Genomic DNA, 17,149 nt, shown 5'->3' on the forward strand with positions numbered 1-17,149 from the left:
TTTTATCATTGTTGTTCAGCAGGCCCGGGCCAGGTTCAAATCCAACAGTCCCCAGTGTATGTGGCTAGCGTCCTAACCATTGAGTTATAGGTGCCAAGACTGTTTGAATCTTTTTTAACTAGAAAGCACTCATGCATTATGTGTTATATAAAATGACACAATATAATGTGAAAATACCTAAGGCTATAAATGTAAAACATAAAAAAGATTATTTATTCTAATATTGATTCAGAAGTTATTCTTTATTTTCATTAAGATGGAAAAAGATTCTTTAGTAAGTTAGAGTCCATCCTGTATCTTGACTTACAAAACACTCTGAGGGGGAAGGAGCCAGTGCATCTCTCCCTTCTGGACCTGAGTGTTAGGGGCATTTAGTGCTGTTTGATAGCATTCCACATCATTCATGCTCATCACCAAATTATCCCTGCTCAGCAGGCCCTGTGCCGTTTGACCCACTTGCCCAGGGCCCTGCCTAATGCCATCAGTCAGACTGTCCCTTGGTCTGAGCTGTCCAGCTGAGTATCTCTGAGTGCCTCTTACAGTCCTGGATGGCAAAGGGGCAACTCAAGAACCACTTTCACTACCTCCACTTTTTTTTCTTTTCTTTCTTTTTTTTTTTTTTGAGACAGAGTCTCACTCTGTGCCCTAGGTAGAGTGCTGTGAAATCATCATAGCTCACAGCAACCTCAATTTCTTGGGCTTAAGAGATCTTCTTGCCTCAGCATCTGAGTAACTGGGACTACAGGCACCCACCATGACAGCCAGCTAATTTTCTATTTTTAGTAGAGATAGGGTTTCACTTTTGCTCAGGCTAGTCTCAAAAATCCTGAGCTCAAGCAATCCACCTGCCTCAGCCTCCCAGACTGCCAGGATTATAGGAGTGAGCCACTGTGTCCAGCCCTCTTCCTCCACTCTTGTCAGGAACTGACAAATTTTCATTGTGTAAACTAGAAGTTGTAAGTGGAATCCCAGCACTTTAAGAGGCTAAGGTGAGAGGATCTCTCTTCCTTTCCCTTTTTTTGGGGAGTGGTGGGGTGGTGGTGGGTAGAAACAGAGTCTCACCCTATGGCCCTCAGTAGAGTGCCTTGGCATCACACAGCTCACAGTAACCTCCAACTCCTGGGCCCAGGCTATTCTCCTGCCTCAGCCTCCTGAGTAGCTGGGACCACAGGCACCTGCCACAATGCCCAGCCATTTCTTTGTTGCAGTTTTGCAGGGGTAGAGTTTGAACCCACCACCCTTGGTATATGGGGCTGGTGCTCTACCCACTGAAGCACAGGTGCTGCCTGGTGAGAGGATCTCTTGAGGGTAGGAGTTTGAGACCAACCTGGGGAACAGAGTGAGACCTTATCTCTAGAAAGAAAAAAATATGTAAAACAAAAACAAAAAAAACATAAAGGCCAAATTGGGCCGGTAGGTATATTTTGTTTGGCACATAAGAAATTGTGAATTACTTGCCAACATAAAAAAAAAAAAAAAATGGGAGAAAACAAACATTAAGAAACTCAGGGCTCGGCGCCCACAGCACAGTGGTTACAGCACTGGTCACATATATCGAGGCTAGTGGGTTCGAACCCAGCCCAGGCCACTAAACAACAATGACAACTGCAACAAAAAACAGCTAGACATTGTGGCAGGCACCTGTAGTCCCCAATACTTGGGAGGCTGAGACAAGAGAATCACCTAAGCCCAAGAGTTTGAGGTTGCTGTGAGCCGTGACTCCACAGCTCTCTACCTAGGGTGATATAGTGAGACTCTGTCTCAAAAAAAAAAAAAAAAAAAGAAAAAGAAAAGAAAAGAAAAAAAGAAACTCAGATGTCTGGTTTCTCTTAAACCTAGAAAGCCTGGCCCCACTGGGCTCAGATTGCTACAAGATGATAAGGTACTATGATTATCTACTATAGTCCTCATGATTCCCTGACACCTGCTTCACTCATGTAGGACTTAAAACATTCTTTTACACTAATATCATGTGCCAGAAATCCCAATATTTCAAGATCCAAACTATCTCCCAAACCGACTCTTTTACTCCAGGCAGCACAAAAATCCTTTGTCAGATTATGTGTCCTGACTCACAGTTTGGGAAATACTGTCACTGTAATTATAACTTAGTGAAGGTGCTGACTTGACTCAGTCTGTGTGGGCTGGCCAGGGTGCCTAATCAACATCTGTACCTCTCACTCATTGATTCATTTGCTTAACAAAGATTTATTTGCAAACTAACCCTATGGCAGGCACATATAGGGACCAGAGACACAGTGGGCCATGAGACAGATCATGTATCTGCTACCATAAAACTTAGATCTGAGATGGAAGAAAGGCACTTGAAGCTGTAAATATCAAGACCTTTTTTTATAGGCTGAGTACCAGGTTGAAGGGCGGGGAGGCCTGGGAGCGGGTGATACCTATAGTCCCACCTATTGGGGAGGTCAAGGCCAACCCTTTAATACAGTTCCTGTGGGTCGCGACCCACATGTTGAAAACCGCTGCTCTACTCCATTAGATTTTGGAATATGGGAACAGTTTTCCTATAAACTTCACCTAGGATTTATAATTTCAGAGCTGGCGGGCATAGAAAATACCTAATTCACCCCTTCTTGTCACAGGGATTGGGGGCTCCAAAACAGCGTGACTTAGCCCAAGGCGCTACAGAGAGTTTATGGAAAAGCCCAAATTACCTTTTCCAAGCTTGCTGCATCTCAGTTTCTTGCTCTTTCTGCTCCCTAAAACAGGGCTCACAAAGCCCAACCACCTTTCAGAGATGTACTAGAAAACATGGAGATGAGTCGCAGGGCCACACGGCAGGGAATGGGGCCAGGGCAAACCAGCCTGCTTAGAAGGAAAGTTTTCTAATTCAAAATAAAATAACAGTGATGAGCATAGCACACCAGCAGGCCAGCCAACAGAACGCATATGTGAGCTGGAGCTGGCCCTTCTAGTCACAAGTCCAGGCTCTCTCCTTTGGCTGAACTCCCTCCCATTCATCACTATATTTCTGTCCTTATCCTGAATTTTAGCATATTTCTGAAGTCATCCCTGGTTAGAACGCCACTCCTACGTGCCTCTATTTTCTCTGCATTGTTTTTTCTCAAGTTTGAGCCACATTTTGAAATGTGACCAAAGAGAGGACAACTAAATAGGATGAAGGCATATTTACTTTCATAATAGAATGCTGTCTTAATATAACAACACAAAATTAATTTTCTATTTACCTAAAAACACCTCTTTAAATAGTCAAAACCCTAAGTAGTTGGTGTTTTTTTTTTTTTTTTTGTTAAGCAGACCTGGGTCAGGTTCAAACCCACCACCCCTGGTGCACAAGGCTAGCGCTCTAACCACTTAGCTATAGGCACCCAGCCACCTAAGTAGTTATACATGAAAATATTTCTAATATATATATTAAGACTTCATTGTTTGGCTGGATGAGGTGGCTCACAACTGTAATCCTAACACTCTGGGAGGCGAAGGTGGGAGGATCCCTTGAACTCAGGAGTTCAAGACCATCCTGAGCAAAGTGAGACTATCTCTACTAAAAATAGAAAAATTAGTCAGATGTGGTAGTGCATACCTATAAGCCCAGCTACTTGAGGGGCTGAGGCAAGAGGATTACTTGAGCTAAGCTGAGGCCATGGCACTCTAGCCCCAGTGACAGAGTGAGACTCTTACCTCAAAAAAAACCAAAACAAAAACAAAAAACTTGTCTTCTTAGAAGAGTATGTCGAACATAATTTAGTCTTTTCCTGATATCAATGGTTAATATTTGGGTAGAAATTGACCAATAACATAGGAGATATTGTCAGGAGCTACTATGTTTTTGTATCTTTTGTGTATTTTGTATATATTTAAAAATTTTAATTATTATGGGTATATAATAATTGTACATGTTTATAGGGTATTAGGGTATTACATATATTTTAAAGTGCCATTCTCTCCCACCCAAGAATAGGGTATGGTTTCACAGAGAAGAGTAGACACCCCCACCCCCACCCCGCATTGTGTATCTTCCTGGCCTTGAAGAGGTTTTTGTTTGTTTTGTTTTTGTTTCTTTTGAGACGGTCTCAAGCTGTTGCCCTGGGTAGAGTGCTATGGAATCATAGTTCACAGCAACCTCAGGCTCAAGTGATCCTCTTGCCTCAGTTTTTCTATTTTTAGTAGAGACAGGGTCTTGCTTTTGCTCAGGCTGGTCTCAAACTCGTGAGTTCAAGCAATCCACCTGCCTCGACCTCCCAGAGTGCTAGGATTATAGGCGTGAGCCACCTTACCTGGCTGAGTTGGGGTTTTTTTTGTTTGTTTGTTTGTTTTCAGAGACAGGGTCTTGCTCTGCCACCCAGGCTGGAGTAGTGCAGTGGTATGATCAGAGTTCACTGGAGCCTTGAACTTTTGCACTTCAAGCAATCTCCCTGCCCTGGCCTCTCTAAGTACTGGGATTACAGGCGTGAACCACTGTACTTGGCCTAAAAGAGCTTTTAACATTGATTTTTTGAACTTATTTCTTTTATAGTCCCCAAATCCAAGCCCCAAAGTCCAAAGTATCTCAAAAATTCTTCCTTCCATTTGAGGCATTCTCTAATCTTCAGGCCTCTGGTTCAGAATCAACTGAGAGTTCTTATGCTAAAAAAGAAAATGTGTGGGTGGCGCCTGTGGCTCAGTGGGTAGGGTACCGGCCCCATATACCGAGGGTGGCGGGTTCAAACCCGACCCTGGCCAAACTGCAACAAGAAAATAGCTGAGCGTTGTGGTGGGCGTCTGTAGTCCCAGCTACTTGGGAGGCTGAGGCAAGAGAATTGCCTAAGCCCAGGAGTTGGAGGTTGCTATGAGCTGTGTGATGCCACGGCACTCTACTCAGGGCCATAAAGTGAGACTCTCTCTCTACAAAAAAAAAAAAAAAAGAAAGAAAGAAAAGAAAATGTGCTACCCTTCTATATATAAATTCCATTAGCTTAAAAATTAGGCATAAAATATCCATTTTCTTTTTTCTTTTTTTTTTTTGAGACATAGTCTTATTCTGTTGCCCTGGGTAGAGTACAATGGTATCATAGCTCACAGCAACCTCAAACTCCTGGGCTCAAGCGATCCTCCACCTGGCTAGTTTTTCTCTTTTTCTCGCTCTTGCTCAGACTGGTCTCCCAACTCCTGAGGCTCAGGCAATCTATCCGCCTTGGCCTCCCAGAGCACAAGGATTACAGGCATGAGCCACCATGCCTGGCTAAAATATGCATTTTAAACAAATATCCTAAGTGATTGGGCTTGGTGCCTGTAGCACAGTGGTTATGGAGCCAGCCACATATACCGAAGTTGGCAGGTTCGAGCCCAGCCCGGGCCAGCTAAAACAACAATGACAACTGCACCAAAAAATAGCCGGGCACTGTGGCAGGCGCCTGTAGTCCCAGTTACTTGGGAGGCTAAGGCAGGAGAGTCACTTGGGCCCAGGAGTTTGAGGTTGCCGGGAGCTGTGACGCCACGGTACTCTACTCAGGGCAACATAGTGGGACTCTGGCTCAAAAAAAAAAAAAAAAGAAAAGAAAAGAAAAAAAGAATCCTAAGTGATTCTTGTGCATATCAAAACTTTGAGAACCATAGCTCTACCTTCTCCTGTAACAGTGGTTTGCAAACATAGTTGTAAATTACAGTCAGGTGAGGAGTTTTAAAAAAGCAGTAATGGGGCAGTGCCTATGGCTCAAAGGGGTAGGGCCATATGCCGGAGGTGGCAGGTTCAAGCCCAGGCCCTGCCAAAACACACACACACACACACACACACACACACACACCCCAGTAATGGCTGAACCCAAACCAAGAGTCAGAAATCTGAATCTGAATCAAAACCCCTGGGCGGCAGAACCTGGGCATTTGTGCTTTTCCTTATTTATTTTTTACCCTTTATTTTGGGATAATTGTAGATTCCCCATGTCATTTGTTTCCCCTAATGGTAACATCTTGCATAACTGTAGTGCAACATCAGAGTTGGGAATCTGACACTGATATAACCCTAGTATGGGATAAGGAGGTCTCCTTTTTTATGTTTTTCTATTTCTTCTTTTGCTGATGCTTAATTCTACTGAAGAAGGTCATCTCTTTAATGTGCTTTTCTTATTTAGAAAAAATGTAAAACACACAGAAAATTGATGTTAGCATAATGAACACTCAAATGTCTTTTCCCTGCATTCACCTTTGCTAATAGCGTGCCACATTTCTCTCTCCTCTACCTTCTCCTTCTCAATGTGTATACACATGTTCTTTATTCTGACCCATTTATGTTCTAGTTGTTGTCTTTTGTGTGTCTGTTGTGTGCAACCCTGCACACCTCACCAGGTGTCCCCTGAGAGCAACGACATTCTCTAACCTGACCACATTGTAACTATTCTGCTCAGAAAATGTAATGTCTATACAATATTATTTAATACAATATAGTCTATTTTCAATTTTCATTAATTTCCTAAAACTATTCTTAAATTTAATAATTCCTCCCTTCCCTGGGTCTCATACACCATTACTGTGATGTCTCTTTTCCCTCCTTTAATCCAGAACTGTCTCCTTTCTTTGTCTCTCATGCCACTGATATTTTTGAAGACTCTAGGCTAGTTGTTTTATAGATTATCCCTCAATTTGGGTTTGTTTGGTTATTTCCTCATTGGATTTTGTTTTTGAAAAATTTTTCATCCATGTTCTCAGCTATGGGTTCACCGGGGAGATATTTGGCTAAGGAGAGCTTCTCTCTATCATTGTTTAAAACACTATTAAGCATAACTGATGGATGGTCACCTCTGAACACCTTGCCCCCAGGCATCAATAATATTCACAATAGACTGTGGCACATTCTCAAGCAAAAATAGGGCAGTCCAATTCCAAGGCTGTGACTGTTAATTCCAGAGAAGAAGGAGTCGTGGAGCCTGGGCCTTCATAGCGGGTTTCCCTGAGGCCGGAGTGAGCAACATCATTTCCCTGTTCCTCAGTTTCTCCAAACTGTGACATGGGAATGAAAATGCCTCCCACTAAACTCACAGGGTTAACGTTGTGATGCATATTACATATTCAACATGGCGCTCTGCACTTAGTAAGTGCTCATTTAATGGGAGCTCTTATGCTTATTTTTTAAAAAATACCATCATTAAGTCACATTTCTCATGTGTTATTTTAAATCTTCTGGTGGATGGCCCAGAGGTTTCTTTGTTCAAGCTAAATTCTGTTGTTAATCTGTGTTGTTTTCATAGGGCCCATTTTATGGCCAAGCTGCCTGGCTATGGAAAAGACCTCAGCCCATCAAGGTTAGGATGCTGAAAACTGATCTTACCATGACATCCTGAATAGTTAAGAGGATCCTTTCTTTGTCCGTGTTGCTCGGAGGGTCAGAATGTCCATGTGCGTTCAGGAGAGAGAAATTAAAATCACAGGGCGTGGCGCTGGGGGGAGACTTGGTATCCTAGAAACAAGCACAGAGAATGGGGCATGGTAAAAGCAACTCACTCTCCCAAGACAGGCTGGGGCCTCATTCTTCTGTTGGTCTCCCTGCTTCATGCCTCCCCTCACTAAATCACCCTCGTGCTCTCGCTCCTGATGATCCAATTCCTCTCATCCGTGCTGCATCTATACCACTGCAGACACGTGGCAGGTCAGGACCGAAACTCAGGCAGCTGACTCCCAGTACAGTGCTCTGAACCTCTGGGCTCTGCAGCGGTTGAGTGTCAGTGTGGAAAGATGGCCATAGTATGTTGTTGAGTAAGAAAAGTGGGATAATCCCATTTATGTTAATATAACAAAACAATTTTTAAAAGGTACTCACTCAGAGATTACTTAAATGGTAGTCCAAACAGCAGAAATATCCAAGCAATGACATTGTCTTAAAAGCGATCCCGCATTTTTTAAGTCTCACCATTGAAATTTATGACAAAAGGACAGCAGGGATTTGCTGCCAAGCCCTGCTGGGGGCCTAGTGGGGGCAGGCTGTTTCACTGAGGTGCTGGGTCAAAGATGATGGCCTTTGGTTGTTCATACGTGTCAGTAATAACAACTTTAAGACACTGAATTGTAATTGAGGGAAAATAGCCAATTTACCCCACTCCAGGATCCACTCATTAGGAAAAGAAATCCAGATGGCATTCCTGAAGAAGTCAGGGTGGTCAGGTCTTCCTGCCATCTATCAGTCGAATAGAAACTTGGGAAACACTGGTCATTGGGAATGGGACAGGACTGAGACATTCCAGATCAACTATCACCTCTTGGGTATAATGAGATACACCGTTTTTAGTCTAGATAGTGATGTACCTACCTATTCACAGAATTATCTCTGGGGCAGGGGGTTATGAGAGGACTTTTCTTTATAAAAGAAAAAAATTGTAAAAAAAATTGAATTTTTTATATTGATCATGCATTTTTGGGAAAATAAGATAATCTTTTCTTTTTTTTTGAGAGTTTTATTATGTCACCCTCGGTAGAGTGCCATAGCATCACAGCTCACAGCAACCTCAAACTCTTGGGCTCAAGAGATTCTCTTGCCTCAGCCTCCCAGGTAGCTGGGACTATAGGTGCCCACCACAACATCCAGCTAGTTTTTGTTGCAGTTATTGTTATTTAGCTGGCCCAGGCCAGGTTCGAACCTGCCACCTTCGGTGTATGTGGCTGGCGCCGAACCACTATGCTACAGGTGCCGAGCCAAAAATAAGATATCTTGATTTCTAAGAATGTACATGGTATTTTATTCCTTCTACTTCTTCAATGGAGCCAATATCATTTAAATGGAGATGGTATCATCCACTGCAGCACCCAGCTATGTCCCGGGGAAAGCCCACAGGACTATGGCCTGGCCCTGTGGTAGAAATCTCTGGAAAGAGGTGCCCTCCTATCACTGGAGTTGTGAAATTGCTCACAACCCTGTGACAGCTTCCTCTCTGATTTACAGGTGATCCTGTATCTTTTGCCACAGCCCCTAAGCCCAATGCAATCTGACCTGTGACTGCCTCCCTCACCTCACCTCCTCCACCTCCCTCCTATTCCTCACCCCTCACTGGCCACACTGGCCTCCTTGCTAACTCCCTGTGCCTAGAAGGCCCTTCCTCACTTGTGATCTCTACTCAAATATCACTCCATCGAGGTGACGCCCCTCCCATCCTTCTTCATCCTTTTTCTCTGCTTTACTTTTCTCCTCAGCTTCAGTCATTAGAATGTGGACCCCCCAAGTCCCCCAATTTTTCAATTGAAACCTCCAATTCAGATGTTCACATGGAATCTCCTGATTCTTAAATGTCAGCTAGTCATTCACATCTTTTAAAAGCACCGTGCAAGTCAATGGGTGTAGGCCAACAGAACGTGTCTGCAGCATGCTGGTCTGTGAACTCTGAGCCGCTAAAAAATTGAAGTTCACTGAGGATGTGACTGAAGATGAGAGGCTGGTGTGTTTCTTTTTTTTTTTTGTTTTTGTAGAGACAGGGTCTCACTTTATGGCCCTCGGTAGAGTGCCGTGGCCTCACACAGCTCACAGCAACCTCCAGCTCCTGGGCTTCAGCGATTCTCTTGCCTCAGCCTCCCGCGTAGCTGGGACTACAGGCGCCCGCCACAACGCCCGGCTGTTTTTTGGTTGCAGTTTGGCCGGGGCCGGGTTTGAACCCGTCACCCTCGGTATATGGGGCTGGCGCCTTACTGACTGAGCCACAGGCGCCGCCCGAGGCTGGTGTGTTTCAACAGTGAAGGTCAGATGAAAAGTACATATGCAGACTCGCATTTCCTTTTGCTCCATTTGAGGCTGCACTTGCAAACTGTGTGAGGTGGCTGAGTTTATTTAGCCACGTGCTTTTTTCTTCCTTTTCCTGTTCAGATTGGATCTCTAAGGCTTCTGTCTTTACTGAAAACTGCCATTTTACTTCTTCAATTTGCAGGAAAATAACTCCAAAGGGAAATTGACTATGAAGCCTTATGGAGTGGCCCCTCTAGAAGGGGGGAGAGGAAAGAAAGAAATATAACCAAGCGCTTGGAGTTGAGAAAATTAAGTGCCGTGGAGCAGTGGCAGTGCCAATTCAGAGCACGTGCACAAAGGAATACTAATGAACTTAATAGCGTATGAGGGACGCCGCAGCTGCTTTGTGTTACAGGGAGTTCGGAAGCCTGCAGAGGAAGGACTGCATGTTAATTTAACAAGAGGTGCCCAATGTTCGACCAAAGGCAAACTACCACGGCCTCCTGCTTCAAGGGCACACGTACATTCTGTGACATGGGCTGGGGAGGGCATGTGGCTAAAACCCAGCTCTGCAACCGAAGAGAAACTCATGACTGTTTGCCACAGACTGATCCTGAGCAGGGTGCTGTTTGGTTAATTTAAAAGCAAAGTGTGTGTGTGTGTGTGTGTGTGTTTTGTATGGAAGGTAGGCTTTAAAGGTAATAAAACCCACAATTTTGCCTACTGTTTAATCTCACTTTTATGGGCTTGGTAGGGAAACAAGGTCACTGGGTCATTTCATGGAAAAAAGTTTTTATCTAGCCTGAACAAGAACCAGACCCTGTTTCTCCTAAAAATAGAAAATTTAGCCAGGCATTGTGGAGGGCACCTGTAGTTCAGCTACTTTGGAGGCTGAGGCAGGAGGATTCCTTGAACTTAGGAGTTTAGGATTGCTGTGAGCTGTGATGATGCCACGGCAATCTAGCCCAAGTGACAGAATAAGGACTTGAGAGACAGAAAAAAAGAAAGAAAAGCCTTTTATTCTCTTTTTTAGGAAGACATAAATTTCCAATTAACTCTCAGGCTTTTTGCAACTTGGATGAGAAGCAAAGTGATCCTTGTTCCTTACCTTATGTGAGACAAAAATTAGAGCAAAGTTTCCTGGATAGCATTCCCATGTCCTTTATGAGTAATTTTCTTCATAAAAGCAACACATGGAGGGAAGATTCTGCCCTTGTGGTGAGGCTACTGAACCTGCCGCCAGGGCCCAGCTGAACCAATGCTGCTCTGTCAAATGGCACAGGGTGTGGCTTAGCGACTTGACTTTGACCTGCACTTCTTGATAATTTTCCTTATACATAAACATGGAGGTGACATTCATTCTAATTATAAAAACAATACTGGGCGGCATCTGTGCCTCAGTGGGTAGGGCACTGGCCCCATATACGGAGGGTGGCAGGTTCAAACCAGTTCTTGGCCAAACTGCAACAAAAAAATAGCCGGGCGTTGTGGCGGGCGCCTGTAGTCCCAGCTACTCGGGAGGCTGAGGCAAGAGATTCGCCTAAGCCCAGGAATTGGAGGTTGCTGCTGTGAGGGCAATAAAGTGAGACTCTGTCTGTACAAAAACAAACAAACAATGCTCTTGGAATAAACTCTAATTGTCCCCCCATCACAGGCCTATTCCACGCCCCTAGTCCCTGCCCCTCCTGCCTCACTTCATTCTGCGCCCCCACACTGTGCCCGCACCCTGCTCCTTAAGGCCCAGCCTCACTGTCATCTGTATTTGCTGTTTCCTCTACCTGCCTTTCCTGTGGCTTCTTGCCAAGGCGCTTCTTACCCAGTAGGTGTCCGCTGAAATGTCATGTTGAAAGAGGCCTTCCTCCCCTGGCTACTCTAAGGCTGCACGCTCTCTCCCACACCATCTTGTCCCATTCCCCCTCTTCTGTTTTCTTTTTTTTTTTTCAAAACAGAGTTTCACTAGGTCACTCTCGGTAGAGTGTCATGGTGTGTTAGCTCACAGCAACCTCAAACTCTTGAGCTTAACGAATCCTCTTGCCTCAGCCTCCCAAGTAGCTGGGACTATAGATGCCTGCCACAACACCTAGCTATTCTTTTTCTTTTTAGAGATGAGGTCTCGCTCTTCCTTAGGCTGGTCTCTCTTCTGTTTTCTTTTCTTTCTTTTCTTTTTTTTTTTCTTTAGAGACAGAGTCTCACTTTATCACCCTTGGTAGAGTGCTGTGGTGTCACAGCTCACAACCACCTCCAATTCCTGGGCTTAGGCGATTCTCTTGCCTCAGCCTCCCGAGTAGCTGGGACTATACGTGCCCACCACAATGCCTGGCTATTTTTTGTTGCAGTTTGGCTAGGGCTGGGTTTCAACCCACCAGCCTTGGTATATGGGGCTGGCACCCTACCCACTGAGCCACAGGTGCCACCTGTTTTCTTTCTTTTTTTTTGAGACAGAGTCTCACTTTGTCACCGTCAGTAGAGTGCCATAGCGTCACAGCTCACAGCAACCTCAAACTCTTGGGCTCAAGTGATTCTCTTGCCTCAGCCTCCCAAGTAACTAGGACTATAGGTGGCCTGCCACAACGCCTGGCTATTTTTAGAGACAGGGACTCACTCTTGCTCAAGCTGGTCTCAAACCTAGGAGCTCAGGCAATCCACCCTCCTTGACCTTCTAGAGTGCTGGGATTACAGGAGTGAGCCACCATGCCCGACTGTCTCTGCTGTTTTCTTTATAGAACTTATGGCTACCTAAAATTATCTCATTGCTTACTTCCTACTTTTTTCTTTACTGTCTGTCCCCCCACCCCCATTGAATATAAGTTGCTTAAGAATACAGGCAGTCCCCAGGTTATGAATGAGATAGGTTCTGTAGGTTTGTTCTTGGTATTTTTTTTTTTTTTTTGAAACAGAGTTTCTCTATGTTGCCCAGTGCTTACAGCAACCTCCAACTCCTGGGCTTAAGCAATTCTCTTGCCTCAGCCTCCCAAGTAACTGGGACTATAGGTGTGCGCCACAATGCCCGGCTATTTTTTGTTTGTAGTTGTCATTGTTGTTTGGCAGGTCTGGGCTGGATTTGAACCCGCCAGCTCTAGTGTATGTGGCTGGTGCCTTAGCTGCTTGAGCTACAGGTGCTGAGCCTGTAGGTTTGTTCTTAAGTTGAATTTGTATGTAAGTTACAACAGGTATATCTGCCTACTACCTATAATAGCCTCCACCTGTAAGTGTAAGTTGTACAGCAATTGGTTGGTTGGTTGTGACTTGGGGATTCACTGTAATAGCTTCTGTTCATAAGTGTGAGTGGTATGTAAGTCGGATGTTTGTAACTCAGGGACTGCCTGTAGTCATCTAGTCAGTTTTACTCATTTCCAGATCTCTGGTGCCTGGGACAGAGCCTGATGCTGAAAAACAGGTCCTCAACAAAGGCTTATTGGAGGAAAGAAAGATGAGGATATACTTCTGCAGCTCAAGGGATTTCAGAAATGAAATGGCGGGGGAGGGAGGGAGGGTGAGTGAAGGTGTGTGACACGCCTTTTGCAGGCGGCACACAATTATAAGAGGGACTTGGCTCAGTGCCTGTAGCTCAGTGACTAGGGCGCCAGCCACATACACCAGAGCTAGTGGGTACGAACCCAGCCCGAGCCTGCCAAACAATGACAACTACAACCAAAAATATAGCCGGGCGTTGTGGCGGACACCTGTAGTCCCAGCTACCTGGGAGGCTGAGGCAAGAGAATCGCTTAATGGGCAGTGCCTGTGGCTCAGTGAGTAGAGCGCCGGCCCTATATTCAGAGGTGGCTGGTTCAAACTCGGCCCCAGCCAAACTGCAACAAAAAATAGCCCGGCATTGTGGTGGGCACCTGTAGTCCCAACTACTTAGAAGGCTGAGGCAAGAGAATTGCTTAAGCCCAGGAGTTGGCGGTTGCTTGATCTGTGATGCCATAGCACTCTACCAAGGGCAAAAAAGTGAGACTCTGTCTCTAAAAAAAAAAAATAAAAACAAGAGAATTGCTTAAGCCCAAGAGTTAGAGGTTGCTGTGAACTGTAAACTGTGTACTGGGCAACATAATGAAACTCTGTCTCAAAAAAAAAAAAGAGGGACTTTACCTAACAAATGCAATCAATGTAACTTGGTTCTTTGTACCCTTAATGAATCCCCAACAATTAAAAAAAAAGTGGAACAATATAAAAAAACAAAACAAATAAAATACATAGAAAAATAAAAAAAAAATGAAATGGCAATTTGAGGAAGGGGAGTAAGATGCCACATTATCAATCTTGTCAATTGTCGAACTGACCTAGACTCTGAGCTATAACTGCATGAGCTTCTGAGTTTCTACATGTGTGGCTTTTGCTGCTCCAGGAGATGATGCTCAAAATATTTAACAGGTGCACATAGACACATGTGGACATGCTAATGTCCGCTCTGCCTTCCTGCCCTCACCTCCTTGTTCCTCACACTTGTACCCAGCTTCTAGGGCCCAGGGCAAATGTCATCCCACTAGGCAGCCTTCCAGATACTTTGCCCCACCACTCTGCACTCTCTTGCTGTACAGGGATTGTACGTTTTGACTCTTTCAGGTCAGATACCAGACTTACTGACCTCCCAGTCCAGGATTTGTGTGCCCATCAAAGTGTATGAAATAAATGCAAAAGTGAAGAAATGCAGGGGCAAGTAAGGGACTGGAAAATAACTATCAAACAGTTCCCCCCAGGGCCAATGCAGCACGAGGCTGAGGCCAGTCCCTACCTGTGCATCATCCTCAGAAGCATCCTTTGCCTTGATTGTCTCGTCCCCACATAGCTCAAAATCTTCAGAATAGTCCAAAGGAGGTTCAATATGGAGCCGTGAGCCAGCTTCTGTTCTGATCTGCACAGATTTCTAGATACAAAAATTCAGACCATTTCAGATATAGTGGCATGAACATCTTTATTCCTCTGAAGGGCAAGGACCAACACTAAAGAGGTGGAGAACGTAGATTCCAGAACGTAGATTCCACTGGCCATGTGCCTACACAGAATAGCAGTTTTGTCATGGTGAACGCTGGCCTGGCAGCACCCATCTGCTGGCCTGCACCAGTCTTGACTGCTTCTTACTGTCTAAAGTGTGCTTAATAGAATTTTTAAAAATAACTTCTTGGTTTGAAATTATTTATCAGTAGACTTTTAGTAGATGGTAAATTTCTCAAAAAAGGGCTTTGTGATCAAATTCTTTTGGGAAACCCTAGCCCACACATACACAGACTATGGATATCCTAAAATGGAACACAGAACAGAACTTGGGACTATAGAAATAAGCATGTGGGGCCTCTCTTTTTTCTGGCATTTCTGGGATCATTCTTTGGGAAATAAACTTAGGGCCTGGCCTGGCAGACAGCAGGCTACCTCCCAGCGTCCATTTTCCCTTTCTCTTGTATCAAGTTTCCAGATGGTGACGTGGCATTCCCAGTCTCCCCTGTAGCCGGAAGGGACCATGTGGACATATCTGGCAAATGAGGTGGGGTGGGAGGCAGAGATGTGCACTGCATCCTCCAACTGTGCCTTTACAGGGAAGGGGCCAGCCTCCCCATAATCTGCTCCCCTTCCTGCCAGCTGGAATGTGCAGATGGGGGTGAGCTGCCTGGCACCGTGAAAGGAAAGCCACAGCTGGAGGATGGCAGGGTAACAAGACCACTAGTGCCTGAGCTCCTGATGACCTCTCGAGGCAGGGGTGACTGCCCCCACTTAAGCAGCATCATGTCAGAAACATCAGCTTTCATGCTGCTTAAGCCACTGTGACTTGGGCAGCCAAACCTGTGCCTTAAACCCTGTGGTCTCCAACACCCCAGGCTGCAGACCAGATCTGTGGCCTTTAGGAACCAGACTGGGCCACAGAGAAGGAGGTGAGCGGCAGGCAAGCAAGAGAAACTTCTTCTGTATCTACAGCCACTCCTCATCCTTTGCATCACTGCCTCAGCTCTGCCTCCTGTCAGTGAAGTGGCGGCATTAGATTCTCATAGGACTGCAAACCCTACTGTAAACTGCACGGGTGAGGGATCTAGGTTGTACGTTCCTTATGAGAATTCAGTGCCTGATGATCTGAGGTGGAGCTAGGTTTGTTTATGTTCCCTGGATCTAGCCACACCTAAAGCAAACCTCCCAGAAACTTTCTCGTTTTTCACACAAGCCAATGTAAATTATGTTATTTGTGATAGCGTCTTGACCCTCCCTTACACTCTAAACTCTTCTGCCTCTGTGCCTTTGCTCATGCTGTTCTCCCAGTCTTAATGCCATTCTCCCAAATCTTCTCCATACCCACTTCTTCCCTGACCAGCTGTGGTGATACTGCTAGAGCTCTGCCCACCCAGATTCTGCCCACTACCTGCTTCTGTTGAGGTGGCAGTGTGCCCTGTTGGGATGGTGACATTGCTGGGGCTTGTAGCTAGGAAAAGCCAAGTAATCAGGTGTGACAATGCTAGTGTCCTGGTAATTGGGACCAACTCGATTCTTCTCCATACCCACTTCTTCCCTGACCAGCTGTGGTGATACAGATCATTTATCCTTTCATCCTTCCAGACTGGAATGGAGATGGGTGTTTTGGAGCAGAGCAGCCATCTTAAGAGAATAAGGAAGAAAGCCAACACCAAACACAGCCTGGTGGAAACAGAGGAACCAGGGTGCCAGGTAGTATCATCCACTTGTCTCAGCGGCCACCTCTAAATGCCTGGTTTAGAGAGGGCACAGCAGTAGCAGTCTGTAAGCCACATGGTGCAGCTTCTGGGGCACACAGCTCCCCTTCACCCCAGCTGGTACCACGCTGTGGGTGCTCACCATTTTGTAGTTATATTACAGTTGCTCATGCCTGGGGAAGGGCCTGAGTTGCAGGTTGGTTCAATTCCTGGAACTCTGACACTTATTCCCTGAGTGACCTTGAACAAGTCACCTAATCTCCCTGAGTACCAGTTTCCATGTCTGTTAAGACGGCACTCATGAGACCTTCCTCGCAGAGGTGTCACAAGGACGGCACAAAGTGATGCAGGCTGAGCCCTCAGCATGGGGCTCTGGCATACAGCACTTACTCAGATGGCATCCGCTCTACACAGGTGGCCAGACCTCCTCTCTGGTGTTTGTTTTGTTCAATGTGGCCCCTAAACGCAAGCCAACTATGTTATGTGGTAGAGAACTGGAGAGGCTGCCACCCACTCTGAGCCTGGAGGCAAAGCTGGCTGTGCTGGACTCAGGAAGCAAGGCCAGGGATGGGTGGAGTGACCAAGGACCCAGGGTGTGATGCACACATCTGCTCTAGGTATCCTGCTTACCTCATCCTAGTCCTGGCCCTGTGACTAAGGGATGGAAGAGGACACAAAGTCATGTGCATGGACTTCGTGACCTGTCTAAGGGACATTCAAGGGTAATACAGGTCATGCATTTCTCCTGATGCCCTATAGTTAGCACCTTTCACCCCATCAGAGTCAGCTTCCCACATGCTTAGTAAATAAACATAGCTATTATTTTGATGAA

At 45.5% G+C, this 17,149-nt stretch overlaps 1 protein-coding gene across 9 annotated transcripts in view; it reads right to left on the reverse strand.

Annotated features, from left to right (window-relative positions):
- Nucleotides 1-17,149, reverse strand: part of KATNIP (katanin interacting protein) — a 243,581-nt gene that overhangs the window by 124,327 nt on the left and 102,105 nt on the right. For 7 of the 9 annotated variants that reach the window (XR_008373188.1, XM_053554668.1, XM_053554666.1 and 4 more), the window contains 2 exons: nt 14,400-14,531; nt 7,289-7,417 (listed from right to left, as the gene is read on the reverse strand). Coding sequence is in view for 8 of the 9 variants with exons in the window: in XM_053554668.1 (XP_053410643.1) it covers nt 7,289-7,417; nt 14,400-14,531 (261 nt within the window). In the remaining variant the exon portion in view is untranslated. The remainder of the gene's footprint in view (nt 1-7,288; nt 7,418-14,399; nt 14,532-17,149) is intronic. The other 2 variants (XM_053554667.1, XM_053554673.1) reach the window with 1 other exon arrangement.

Source organism: Nycticebus coucang, chromosome 12 (assembly GCF_027406575.1).
Source record: "Nycticebus coucang isolate mNycCou1 chromosome 12, mNycCou1.pri, whole genome shotgun sequence".
NCBI lineage: Eukaryota > Metazoa > Chordata > Mammalia > Primates > Lorisidae > Nycticebus > Nycticebus coucang.